At 45.8% G+C, this 12,577-nt stretch overlaps 1 protein-coding gene across 3 annotated transcripts in view; it reads left to right on the top strand.

The window, feature by feature from the left end:
* Positions 1 to 12,577, top strand: part of Otud7b (OTU deubiquitinase 7B) — a 59,105-nt gene that overhangs the window by 41,117 nt on the left and 5,411 nt on the right. For all 3 annotated transcript variants that reach the window (XM_040752208.1, XM_040752207.1, XM_040752209.1), the window contains 5 exons: positions 6,631 to 6,743; positions 9,926 to 10,053; positions 10,472 to 10,621; positions 11,119 to 11,233; positions 12,077 to 12,161. In XM_040752208.1, the coding sequence (XP_040608142.1) occupies positions 6,631 to 6,743; positions 9,926 to 10,053; positions 10,472 to 10,621; positions 11,119 to 11,233; positions 12,077 to 12,161 (591 nt within the window). The remainder of the gene's footprint in view (positions 1 to 6,630; positions 6,744 to 9,925; positions 10,054 to 10,471; positions 10,622 to 11,118; positions 11,234 to 12,076; positions 12,162 to 12,577) is intronic.

The raw sequence follows: 12,577 nt of genomic DNA, 5'->3' as shown, positions 1-12,577 counted from the left end.
TCCTCCCTCCCCTTCCCTGTACTTCCCTTCTCACCCTTCTCCTCCCCTCTTCCCTTTTCTTCTTAAACAGGCTGTTAACTCTAACCCAGGCCAGCCTGGAACTTACTACATAGTCCAGGTTGGCATTGAATTTGCAGTAGTCCTTCTGCCTTAGCTTCCCAATTGCTGGGATATGGGTAAATCACTACTTCCAGCTTGTTTTTAATTCTTTAAAAAAAAAAAGCATTTATTTATTTATGTATTTATTTATTTATTTATTACAGGTCACCCATGTTTTTAATTCATGTGCAAACGCTTGAATGTTTTTAGTATTCTATAGCTTTGCTTTTCATATACTTAGTTTTTGTTTGATTAAAGAATATAAAATGATACTTGTTAAATTGAATTTAAATATTACTGTTCAGGGATTTGGCTGGTGTAATGATTACTTTTATATAGGAAAGTAATGATGAGGGGCCAGAGAGATGGCTCAGAGGTTAAGAGCACTGACTGTTTTTCCAGAGGTCCTGAGTTCAATTCCCAGCAACCACATTGAGGCACATAAACCATGTGTAATGAATCTGGTGTCCTCTTCTGACATGCAAGAAAGTAATGATGAATTTTTATGTTCCACCTCCACACTGGGAATTGGGAAAACTGCAACTGTTTTCTTAGTTTTGGTTAAAAAGTTTCACTGAAAGGCAGCCTTGGTGTATGTTATAGATGTAGCTGCTGTCTCTGTTTAAGCACAGACTGCAGAGTGACATGTGCTCCACAGAGCCTGGAGTGTTTCCTATGTGCTTCTCTGTGGAAGAAGGTGACTGGTTCCTGTAAGAATGGCATTGTGCATTTATGTAGAATAACGGGCTTCCTCGTTTCTATTTCTTTAGTTCTTCTCTCCTTTTCTCTGTGTCTGCCATATCAGTATACCTTGTTTTCGTGTGTAACTGCTTTTGTTTATTTCTGTATATAAGTGCTTGAGCATGTACATGTGCACGAAAGTGCCTTTGATGACAGAATAAAATATTGGTCCTCCTGGAACTGGAGTTGTAGGCAGTTGTGAGCTGCCCAGGGTTGGTGCTGGGAACTGACCCTGATCCTCTCCAAGAACAGCAAGGGTTTACTGTTGGGCTGTCTGTATAGTTCCCGTCTTTGGGTGTTTTGTTTTGTTTGGCCATGCTTTGACTAGTTATTTCTGATACCAGATGTGGTAATATCTTTTCAGAGGCTTTCTTTTTTTCCCATGCCTTCCTCCATCCCCAGTTTTCATTGTTCCATTTTAACTGGCAATAATACAGAGCTGAAATAAGGGTGGTGTTGTTTGTTTGTTTTCTTTTTGTTTTTTTGAGACAGGGTTTCTCTGTGCAACTTTGGAGCTAATCCTGGCACTCCCTCTGTAGACCAGCCTGGCCTTGAAATCATGAGATCCACCTGCCTCTGCCTCCCCAGTGCTGGGATTAAAAGTGTAAACCTCCACTGCCTAGCTAAAATAAACTTTTATGTCATTTTGGGGCTCAGTGCTTCCTGTTATAGATCTTGGCACATAAGCATGAGGACCAAAGTTCAGATTCCCAGAACTCACATTAAAGCCATACAGGTTTGATTGTCTCTTGTACCCTCAGCACTCAGGAGACAAGGGATGGGACCCTAGGGCAGGCAGCAGGGGCAGCTAGATTTGCTGGGCTCGACGAGCTACAGGTTCAGTAAGATTCTGTCTCTATAATAAAGGGATCAATCAGGGAAGACACTTGACATCACCTTCAGGCCTCCATATAGGCATGTATGCACATCCATACACACAACGTAGTGTGTTTCTTTAAAGCAAAGAACCCATTTGTTACAGGGTGTTTCAAGTAGGATGGTGTACAGTAGTTTGAGGGTTGGAAAGAGTCTCAGCAGTTATGAACATTTGTTGCTTTTACAGGGGATAGGAGTTTGGTTCATAACACCTACATCAGGCGGCTAACAACTACTTGTAGCTCCAGCTCCAGAGGATCTGATGCCCTCTTCTGGCTTCTGTGAGCATCCACATTTATATGACATATGGAGACAAATAATTAAAAATAAATCTTTGAAAAAGAATCATAGAAAGCTGGGCAGTGGTGGTGCACACCCTTAATCCCAGCACTTCGGAGGCAGAGGCAGGTGGATCTCTGAGTTCAAGGCCAGCCTGGACTACAGAGATATAGCACAAATTCTAATTAGTATTAATAATAAAAACCCAGAGACAGATATTGGGGTTAAAGCTGAAGATCAGAGAAACAAAGCAGCCAGCCACTAGAGAGTTCTCACCTCTACCAATGCGCAGACTGAAAGGGCGATCCTGTCCTCAGACTTCATCTCCAGACTGCACTGAGCTCCCCTCTCCTCCCACCTTATATTCCTCTAGTGCTGGGATTAAAGGCATGGCATCCCAAGTGCTGAGATCACCTTTGCATGAGCTCTGTTTCTCTTTTAGACTGGATCAATTTTGTGTAGCTCAGGGTGGCCTTGAATTAATAGAGATCTGTCTGCCTCTGTCTCCCGAGACTAACTAGTGTGGCTAGCTTTGCACTCTGATCTTTAGATAAGCTTTATCTGTTGGATCATAAATAAAATATCACCACAAAGAGTTCCAGGACAGCCAGGACTACACCCACCTGTGGGGGTGGGGGGGGGAAGGAGGGAGGCTGGAAATCATAGACATTTCCTTGATTAATCATTTTTGCTCCAAAGATAGAATCCACAGGGGCAAAAACACAAGTTGACAATCATTTTTTTCCTTCCTCCTCTGAGATTGCTCTACATAGCTCTGGCTGTACTGGTATTTACCCTGTAGACCAGGCTGGCCTCAAACTCACTGAGTGCTGGGATAAAAGACTTGCACTGCTGCCACCATCCGGCTACAAATTGACATTTTTTATTATCACACAAAGCTGGGTGGACCTTGCAGAGAGCTGCCTTTCCTGGACTTGATCCAAGCTGGCCTAGGATTTACAGTTCAAACCAAATTAGTAACCAGCTCTGCCTTGGTTGCTGAGTGTAAGTCATAGCTGAACTTCAGCTTTGACCACACTATGGACAAGGAAAGACCTCATCAGAGCATGGCAACTGTTAAGTGGGAATGACAGCAAAAGTAAAACAAGTGTGCTCAGTTCTGATGATTAAATCTATTATAGTTACTTTAAAAATAGGGGTTAGATTATAAAAGTGTTTGCCCAGAAGAACCAGAGGTACCTAAGTTCTTTCCCATGTTTTCTTCCCTTCTTTCTGGGGCACATGTGTACAGAAAATAGAGGCTAGTGAAGGAGCTGCTTTTAGTCCTTTGGTTGCCATAGTAAAAGTCTCATACTGGAAATGTGTCATGCATGATTGTCTTGATTGAACTTTGATGACTTCATCCCTTACCTTGGGAACAGGAAGGAGACAAGAAGGTGATGATCTGATATGCTTCGAATTTTATGATATCAAAACTCAAATTAGTTTTTCCTGCGCCTTCTTGATTTGTGTTGAAATTGATGGTAAAACTTGCTAGGAGTGTCTGCCACCTAGTGGCCGTATGTACTAACACAGGAAGCAGAGGGGCTGGAGAGGTGGCTCAGCTGTACTTGCTTGTTCTTGTAGAGGAGATCTGATGACTCACAGCTATTCATAATGCCAGTTCCAGGGGACCAATGCCCTCTTTTGACCTCATTGGGCACCAGCAAGCATGTGGTGCACATACATACATGCAGCCAAAATGCATGTATAAAATAAAATTAATCTTGTCGGGCGTTGGTGGCGCACGCCTTTAATCCCAGCACTCGGGAGGCAGAGGCAGGCGGATCTCTGTGAGTTCGAGGCCAGCCTGGACTACCAAGTTAGTTCCAGGACAGCCTCCAAAGCCACAGAGAAACCCTGTCTCGAAAAACCAAAAATAAAATAAAATAAAATTAATCTTAAAAAAGCAGTGGTGGTACAGACATTTAATCCTAGCACTTGGGAGGCAGAGGCAGGTGGATCTCTGTGAGTTCAAGACCAGCCTGGTCTACAGAGTGAGTTCCAGGACAGCCAGGACTACACAGAAAAGCCTTGTCTCAAAATGCTAAAAACCACCAGGAATAGGTGACAGGGAGAGGAGGAAGGAGAGGTCCTTCCTGGATATGTGTATCAAATGACACGAGCATTCTATATGTAACTTTTGCATTGTCCTTTTTATTTTACATGAAATCTGTGAGAGTATTTATACATCGCAAACTGCTTTGCCTTTTTATTAAAGTCACACACTCTCACATAGCTCTAGCCCTTGTGACATTTGTTCTGGTGCTGCTCATGCTCCCCTGAGATTGTGTATGTTGTCAGGATGTAACTGTGCTAAACAGAAAGGTAAACTTACCTCTCAAGTCGAGTCACCACATGTCCTAAAGCCTTCTTCTCTCCCCTCCCCTCTCCTCCCCTCCTCTCCCCTCCCCTCTCCTCCCCTCCCCTCTCCCTTCCTACCCCCTCCTCTCATATCCCCTTCTCCCCTCCCCGCCTCTCAATTAACCCAGTCTGGCCTCCAACTTACTTTGTTGCTGAGGATGACCTTAACCTTCTCATCTTCCTGCCTCCACATGAGTGCCAGGACTATCCGTGATTATTGGAGTGTCCCACCATACCCATTTTATCTGATGCTGCAGATCAGAATCAGGGCTTCCTGCATGCCAGACAAGCACTCTACACTTCAGCTGCACCCCATCCCCTAAAGCCAATACATCTTAAAAGCTGGATGTGGAGGAAGTCCGTCAGGAGGGTTAGTGTGAGGTTAAGGCCAGACTGAGTTACCCAGTGAGACCTTGTCTCAAAAAGCAAGAAGACAGAGCAAATTATTTGTATTACTATACACAGTCCTTTAATAAAAACTGTAACTTCACTTAGCCTGGATTTATTGATTGTTGATCACATAATAGGCACTGGGCCATGTTGCATAAAACATGACTCTTTCTTGTAGAACGATAGAATAAAAATGGACCTCTAAAGATATAGAGCAAAACAGACCAGATGTGGTGTCTTGTTTTCTTTTGATTTTCAGCCTCCCTGGTAGCCCTGGTAAGCCTGGCACTCTCAGGGATGTGCCAGTCTCTGCCTCTTGCATGCTGAGGTGTGTGTCACTGCGCCTGACTCAAGTTCATGTCTATAATAGAGTTCTGTACAGTAGTTGAGGAGAGATTCAAAGAAAGCAGTGGCTAATCTGCTGGGAGGCTAGAGAACGCCTCAGAGAGCTTTGCTGCCAAAGTTGAGGGTTTGTTTACCAGGTGCATAGGGGGGGTCATTCCAGGTAGTGGGAATCACTTACGGAAAAAGTCAGAGTATGAGGCAGTGTCTGTCAGGATAGACAGCTCTGATAGAGAGGAGACCTGTGCCGAGAAAGGGGCGGGGCATGAGGTAGGCTTTGTGTACCATGCATGGGTTGTCAAGAGTCTTAGAATGACTGTCATCAGGAAACAAACCATTAGATTTTGATCACTGGGGGGGAAATACTGTGGCCTAATAGGAATGGGTCTGAAGAATTCAGAAAACCAGAGAGATGCATGCAGTTCACGCTTAGTACTTGTTGAGAGAGATATCTGGTGTGGGACGAGTGAAAGAAGAGAAATGTCAGGTGACTCCCTGATTTTTAATCTGGGTATTTGGGTGATCGTGGGTGCTGTTTGATAAGGTTAGAATATAGGAATAAGAATGAATATGCGAAGAGACAGGAGCTTAATTTTAAATTCAAAAATTTAGAATTAAAGTCGCTTTGGATAGGTTGCAGTTTTTGGCAGACAGTGGACATATGAACATAGAAATGAAAAGGAATTGTGGGCTTGAGAGGGTTGATCCTAGGGTCCTGAGCTCATAAGTGGAATAGATACGATTACAGCCTGTGAAGAGATCACCCAGAGGAAAGCAAGGTGCAAATAGTTGCCCAAACCCCAATTTTGTGGTGTGGCGAGTTCAGAGAATAAGAGATAGTGGTGCTATAGCCGCTAAAGTAGAATGTTTAAAGAGGAAAATAGACACAAAGGCTATGAAAAATGAAAACCAGAGTCATTGGCTGTCAGTTTGAAGTACCTTGTGCGGATAGGTAGTAGGGTGGAGAGCAGAAGTAGGAGTCAGGTTGCAACCAGTGGAAAAGGAATAGATTAAGAAATGTGAGACTGCTGGGTGTTGGTGGCGCATTAGGGAAACAGAGGCAGGCGAGTGAGTTCAGGGCCAGCCTGGTCTACAGATGGAGTTCCAGGACAGCCTCCAAAGCTACATGTGCCTGTGATCCCAGCATCGGGAGATAGATGAGATGGACCAGAATTACAAGGCCAGCCTTAATACATAGCTAATTCAGTGTCAATACATAAGATTCTGTCTCAGAAAGAAACAACATGAGGTATGGTGTCACACGCCTTTAGTCCCAGCACTGTAGAAGCCAATGCTAGCCAGCTTGATCTACATAGGGAGTTCCAGGACAACCAGGGTTATACAATGAGACTCTGTCTAAAAACCAACCAACCAGCCAACCTATTTTATGGGTCTTGACCCTGAAAAGGAGAAGAAATTTGATTTAGTGCAAGTGTAAAGCAAGTGCTAAGGGACTAGAGAGTGGATGTAGCACTGGGAGGGTTGGGATGGTATCGCCTTTAGAACCTGACCTTCATTACTGCACAATGTCTTTCACAGTCAGGACTGGTCTATACCGAAGATGAATGGCAGAAGGAATGGAATGAACTCATCAAGCTTGCCTCAAGTGAGCCCAGAATGCATCTGGGCACCAATGGAGCCAGTGGTGGTGGGTAAGTGTGTCTACGTGGGGGAGCAGGGATCATCTTTGTGGTGTCCTCAGTGAGTGAGCTCTCAGGTCTCCAGCCCCAAATCTAGACCTCTATGCTGAAAGGACGTTGGAAGGAGAGAGAAGCCATGGCAAGGGCACAGAGGTGTGTGGCAGCACAGTGTGTCTCTGCAGAGACTGATGGGGGGCAGGCAGCTCTCTTTTGTTTGCCATATAAGATTTCTCTTGGGTCATGTGAAGAGTCCAGCTTGTGTCCTGTGTAAGCTTTGGAACACATTAGGCGAAGTGGCTCAGCATCTCAAGTAAATAAATTACAAGAAAAATGAAAAGGAACAGGAGACTTACAGAACAAGGACTCTCAAAGCTTATCAGTTGCAGGGTGTGGGCGTTGATAAGAAGATTGGGAAGGTGGACAGTATCTGTACGTTTTCATTTTTAAGTGTGTTTTTAAGAGGTATTGTGGTTGTTTGTTTTTAAAGGAGTCCTTTTAAAATGTATTCGGTGTGTGTGTGTGTGTGTGTGTATGTGTGTGTGTGTATGTGTGTGTGTGTTTGCACCTCTGTCTGTAATGTGTGTGTCAGCAAAGGCCAGAAGAGGAAGTCAGATTCTCTGGAACTAGTTACAGATGGTTGCAAACTGCCATGTGAATGCTGGGAATTAAACCCTGGTCCTCTGAAGAATAGTCACTGCTCTTGATTGCTGAGCTATGTCTCCTGCCTCCAAAAGGAGTCCTTTTTGTACATAGAGACAGAAATATATATATATATATATATATATATATATATATATATATTTAAATAATGGGTTTACTTCAGAATAATGCAGCAGAGTAGAGTTGGGGTGGGAATGGATAAGCAATTAGATTGAGGTGTAGGTGAAATGAAATTGTCCGTGTATTTATAACTGTTGAAGATGGGCGATGTATTCCTGTGTGTTTCGTGTGATTTTCTTTCTTTTTCTGCTTTTGGAGACTGAATCCAGGGTCTTGAATATGCTAGGCATATCCTGTACCACTGAACTATGTTCCTAACCCCTGTTGTACTCTGGGTCGATTACTTAGCATGCAGAGTTTTGAGCTTTTGTATCACAAGACGTTCCAGTTGAGTTGGAGTAAGGTAAAGCTCAGACATCTGAGTTTAAGTGTGAGACTCATAAGTGAAATTGTGCATATGAATACACCAATACCCAGGCAGGTGATAAAGTAAACGGGAAGTTAGAGTAGAGGAGATTTTAGAAACAATCTGGGTCAGGAGTGTGGGAATAAACAGAGTGGTAGGTAGACATGCAGGAGATATAAGAGCCACATGGGAGATGGAGTTGATCCAGCCAGTGAGTAGTTGAAGCTAAGTAAGAAAAAGAACACATTTTACAAACTTTAGTTAAGCTGCTGAGTAGATGGTGAGGCTGCTCTTTAAGTAAGAGAACAAGAAGAGTGTGGAGGTTTTCTTTCCTGTGACATTCATGTGTGGGTTGTAGTGGGTCAGGAAAGCAGGATGCAGCTGTGAGCTTGTGTATTTGACTGATAAGGAGGTGTGGGAGGTGAGTATGAAGGAGAATATTGAGAGCTGCGGATCACCTGCAGATTGCTTGGTCTTTGTTCTGTATGTGTGGGGTGGGGAAGTGGTGAGCGAGGAGTGAGCGAGTGAGTGATGAGTGAGTGAGCGAGTGAGTGAGTGAGGAGTGAGTGATGAGTGAGTGAGTGAGTGAGGAGTGAGTGAGAGAGCGAGTGATGAGTGAGTGATGAGTGAGTGAGTGAGTGATGAGTGAGTGAGTGAGTGATGAGTGAGTGAGTGAGTGATGAGTGAGGAGTGAGTGATGAGTGAGTGAGGAGTGAGTGATGAGTAAATGAGTGAGTGAGTGAGGAGTGAGTGAGGAGTGAGTGATGAGTGAGTGAGTGATGAGTGAGTGAGTGAGTGAGTGAGGAGTGAGTGAGTGAGGAGTGAGTGAGTGATGAGTGAGTGATGAGTGAGGAGTGAGTGATGAGTGAGTGAGTGAGGAGTGAGTGAGTGATGAGTGAGTGAGAGAGCGAGTGAGTGAGCGAGTGAGTGAGTGAGGAGTGAGTGAGTGAGTGATGAGTGAGTGAGTGAGGAGTGAGTGAGTGAGGAGTGAGTGATGAGTGAGTGAGCGAGTGAGTGAGTGAGGAGTGAGTGAGTGAGTGATGAGTGAGTGAGCGAGCGAGTGAGTGAGGAGTGAGTGATGAGTGAGTGAGGAGTGAGTGAGTGAGTGAGGAGTGAGTGATGAGTGAGTGAGTGAGGAGTGAGTGATGAGTGAGTGATGAGTGAGTGAGTGAGTGAGGAGTGAGTGAGGAGTGAGTGATGAGTAAGTGAGTGAGTGAGGAGTGAGTGAGTGAGTGATGAGTGAGTGAGGAGTGAGTGAGAGAGCGAGTGAGTGAGCGAGTGAGTGAGTGAGGAGTGAGTGAGTGAGTGATGAGTGAGTGAGTGAGGAGTGAGTGAATGAGTGAGGAGTGAGTGAGTGAGTGAGGAGTGAGTGAGTGAGGAGTGAGTGAGTGAGTGATGAGTGAGTGAGCGAGCGAGTGAGTGAGGAGTGAGTGATGAGTGAGTGAGGAGTGAGTGATGAGTGAGTGATGAGTGAGTGAGTGAGTGAGCAAGTGAGTGAGTTAGGAGTGAGTGAGGAGTGAGTGAGTGATGAGTGAGTGAGGAGTGCTGAGTGAGTGAGGAGTGAGTGAGGAGTGAGTGAGGAGTGAGTGATGAGTGAGTGAGTGAGTGATGAGTGAGTGAGGAGTGAGTGAGGAGTGAGTGAGGAGTGAGTGAGGAGTGAGTGATGAGTGAGTGAGGAGTGAGTGAGTGAGTGAGTGAGTGAGTGAGTGAGTGAGTGAGTGAGCGAGCGCTCCTGTGCAACCCAGCATAGAGGTCAGGGAAAAGGACAAGGAGTCAGTTCTTCACTTCTCTCTGCCAGGCGCTTCCCAGAGAGGGGCTTTAGGTCACTGGCGTGGTGGCAACCACCCTTACCCATGTCACCAGTCCCTTACAAATCTGGAGATTTGTAACACCATTTCTACCCCATAGCTTTGTCTTGGATTTCCCAATTGGTAAAGCCAAGCGCATAGCACAGAATAACCTGCAGGGTGCTCTCTCCCTCACTTTGGAGCTATCTCAGGACTCTTGTTTATTTTCCTCCTTCTCCCCTCTCCTGTGCCTCCTCCATTCTCTTCCCCTGTGACTGGAGAGTGGAGAGCTCAGAGGAGCCGGTGTATGAGAGCCTGGAGGAGTTCCATGTCTTTGTCCTCGCTCATGTGCTCAAGAGGCCCATAGTGGTCGTAGCAGACACCATGCTGAGGGACTCCGGAGGGGAAGGTGAGTCAGCAGCTGTCACTTCTGTCATTCTACCTCAGGATGTCCTGAGTATATGAAGAGACTTGGGCTGAACACAGTAGGAAGACAGTGGAAAATTCTCAAGAGATTCTAATGAAAGCTGTTCAGATTAATTGGGATGGGGTTGAGGGCTGGAGAGATGGCTTCAGTTAAAAGCTTCAGCTGCCTTACAGGGGACTCAGGGTTAGTTCTAGCACCCACACTGGGTAGCCACAGCTGTCTGTTACGCCATCTCCAGGGGACCTGGCATTCCACACTCATGTGCAGGCCCACACAAACACACACGAATGCCCATGCTTTAAAATAATAAAAATACATCTTAAAAAAGAGAAGTAGGGTAGAGAGACTGAACTCTGCAAGACCCCAGCCTTAGTAATAACAACCTTTCTGTTTCCTGCAGCATTTGCCCCTATTCCATTTGGAGGGATCTACCTCCCGCTGGAGGTCCCAGCTAGCCAGTGTCACCGGTCCCCTCTGGTGCTCGCCTATGATCAGGCCCACTTCTCTGCACTTGTGTCGATGGAGCAGAAGGACAGTGCCAGGGAGCAAGGTGAGGGCCCTGTGTCTGTGTCTGGGTTTTGTTCTATATTTTTCCTCAAAAGCGGAAATGATAGCTAAGAAGGGGGAAAATGAAAGTCCAGACTCTGCCAGTTTGGGGCTTTTTGTCTTTGTTTTTAAACCAAGCTACACAATATTACCAAGAGTTTTTAACTTTAAAGAGGGGATGGTTTGGTGAAAAGGGCGTCTGTCCCGTTATGGAGTAAAGGTCTGTACTAAGATACTGGCCTTCTAAGGACTGCATTGCCGCACCTGTCTGTGGAAAGTAGGCTGGCTCACTGCAGGAGTCCAGGGGATTAATAGGCTCAATTGTGTGCTGGGTGGTAAGGGGAAGTCCACTGGTTTTTCATGTAATTCACTTCTAAGAGTTGAGGGTGGGTTGACTCCAGTCAGTTGTGGCCCGCATCCGAGTTTGATGAAGTCAGTGCGTGTTCGTTTGCCTTCTGCCCTTCTCAGGAAGACTTCCTGATACATGTTTTCCCTCCCCAGCTGTGATCCCGCTCACAGACTCAGAGCATAAGCTGCTGCCCCTGCACTTTGCTGTGGACCCAGGAAAGGGCTGGGAGTGGGGCAAAGATGACAATGACAATGTCCGATTGGCCAGGTGAGGCAAGCTTAGCTTTTCGTATGCACGGCAGCGAGATCTCTCCCGCTTGCAGCAGCCTTGGCCTGGCACACACCCTTCTTCCCTAGCTCAGCAGCAGGGCAGTCACGTCCTTGGTCCAGGCTTATTGGGAAGGTGGAGAGGGGGAAGACAGGCTGGGCCTTGGGACACTGGGGTCCTGCAGCTGCTTTGTCTTCCTGTCTTAGAGCAGGGTGAGTGTTCCTGCCCTGTACATCCCAGAATCCCCAGAACAGTGGTCAGAAAAGGAACACAACCAAATCCCATTTGATTCTAAGCCAAAGTCAGAGGAGTTTTAAACAAGTGACCAAAATAGTTGGCTCTTAAATTCCATCTTTCTGGCATTTAGATAGCAAGGAAAATGCGCTCTTTCTCACCTCCTCAGAGCTGCCTCCTTGTGGTCTGTTAGTCCCCTGGCATGCCTCTCTGTGCCTGCAGAGATGCGCCTATAGACATGGGCCCTTACCTCTTACCCAGTGCTTCCCTTTTGGGGCCTTTGCAACTTTGGGTGCTGGCTGAAAGGTTTGATTTTAAAGTCTACTACCTTAAAAAAAAGTCCTTAGAGTTGGGCATGGTGCCCCACACCTCACCTAGCATTCAGGAGGTTGAGGCAGAGAAATCACTGCAAGTTCAGGGCCAGCACAGACTACATAGTGATCCCTTTTCTGTAAAACAAAAAGAAAACCAAAAGCTGTAATCCTCAGCTGATTGTCAGAATTTGCTAGGTAACGTCAGCGGTGACGATGACTGCTGTGTGATATGTAGCATTTGGACGCTGCCGAGTCTTTGAAGTGATAGCTGTTTAATTGTTCCCTCTTTTCACAGTATAATTTTGTCCCTGGAGGTCAAATTACATCTGCTGCACAGCTATATGAATGTGAAGTGGATCCCACTGTCGTCTGATGCCCAGGTGAAGGTTCTTCCCACCCATAGCCCTTTGTGTCCTCGCTGTAAGTGACAGGAAGAGCAAGGGGAGCCCACAGGCTCAGCTGGGATCCGTTGTCATCAGAACTTGGCCTTCTTGTGGCCCACCTGTCTCCAGTCACACTCTGCTTTCTTATGTACTTTATTACTTGACTCTATCTGGAGAGGGAACCCAGGACCTCCACATGTTAAGCATGTGTTTCACCACTGAGGGACATGTCTAGCCCCATACTCTGCTTTCTTTTTTTTTAATAATTTATTTTTATTTTATGTGCATTGATGTTTTGCCTGCATATATGTCTGTGTGAGGATGCCATATCTGCTGGAACTGGAGTTACAGACAGCTGTGAGCTGCCATGTGGGTGCTGGGAATTGAACCCGGGTCCTCTGGAAGAGCAATCA

This window comes from Mesocricetus auratus, unplaced genomic scaffold (assembly GCF_017639785.1).
Source record: "Mesocricetus auratus isolate SY011 unplaced genomic scaffold, BCM_Maur_2.0 Super-Scaffold_100009, whole genome shotgun sequence".
In the NCBI taxonomy this organism is placed as follows: Eukaryota; Metazoa; Chordata; class Mammalia; order Rodentia; family Cricetidae; genus Mesocricetus; species Mesocricetus auratus.
The sequence above is the reverse complement of the archived record's forward strand: the minus strand, read 5'-3'. Positions and strand labels throughout refer to the sequence as shown.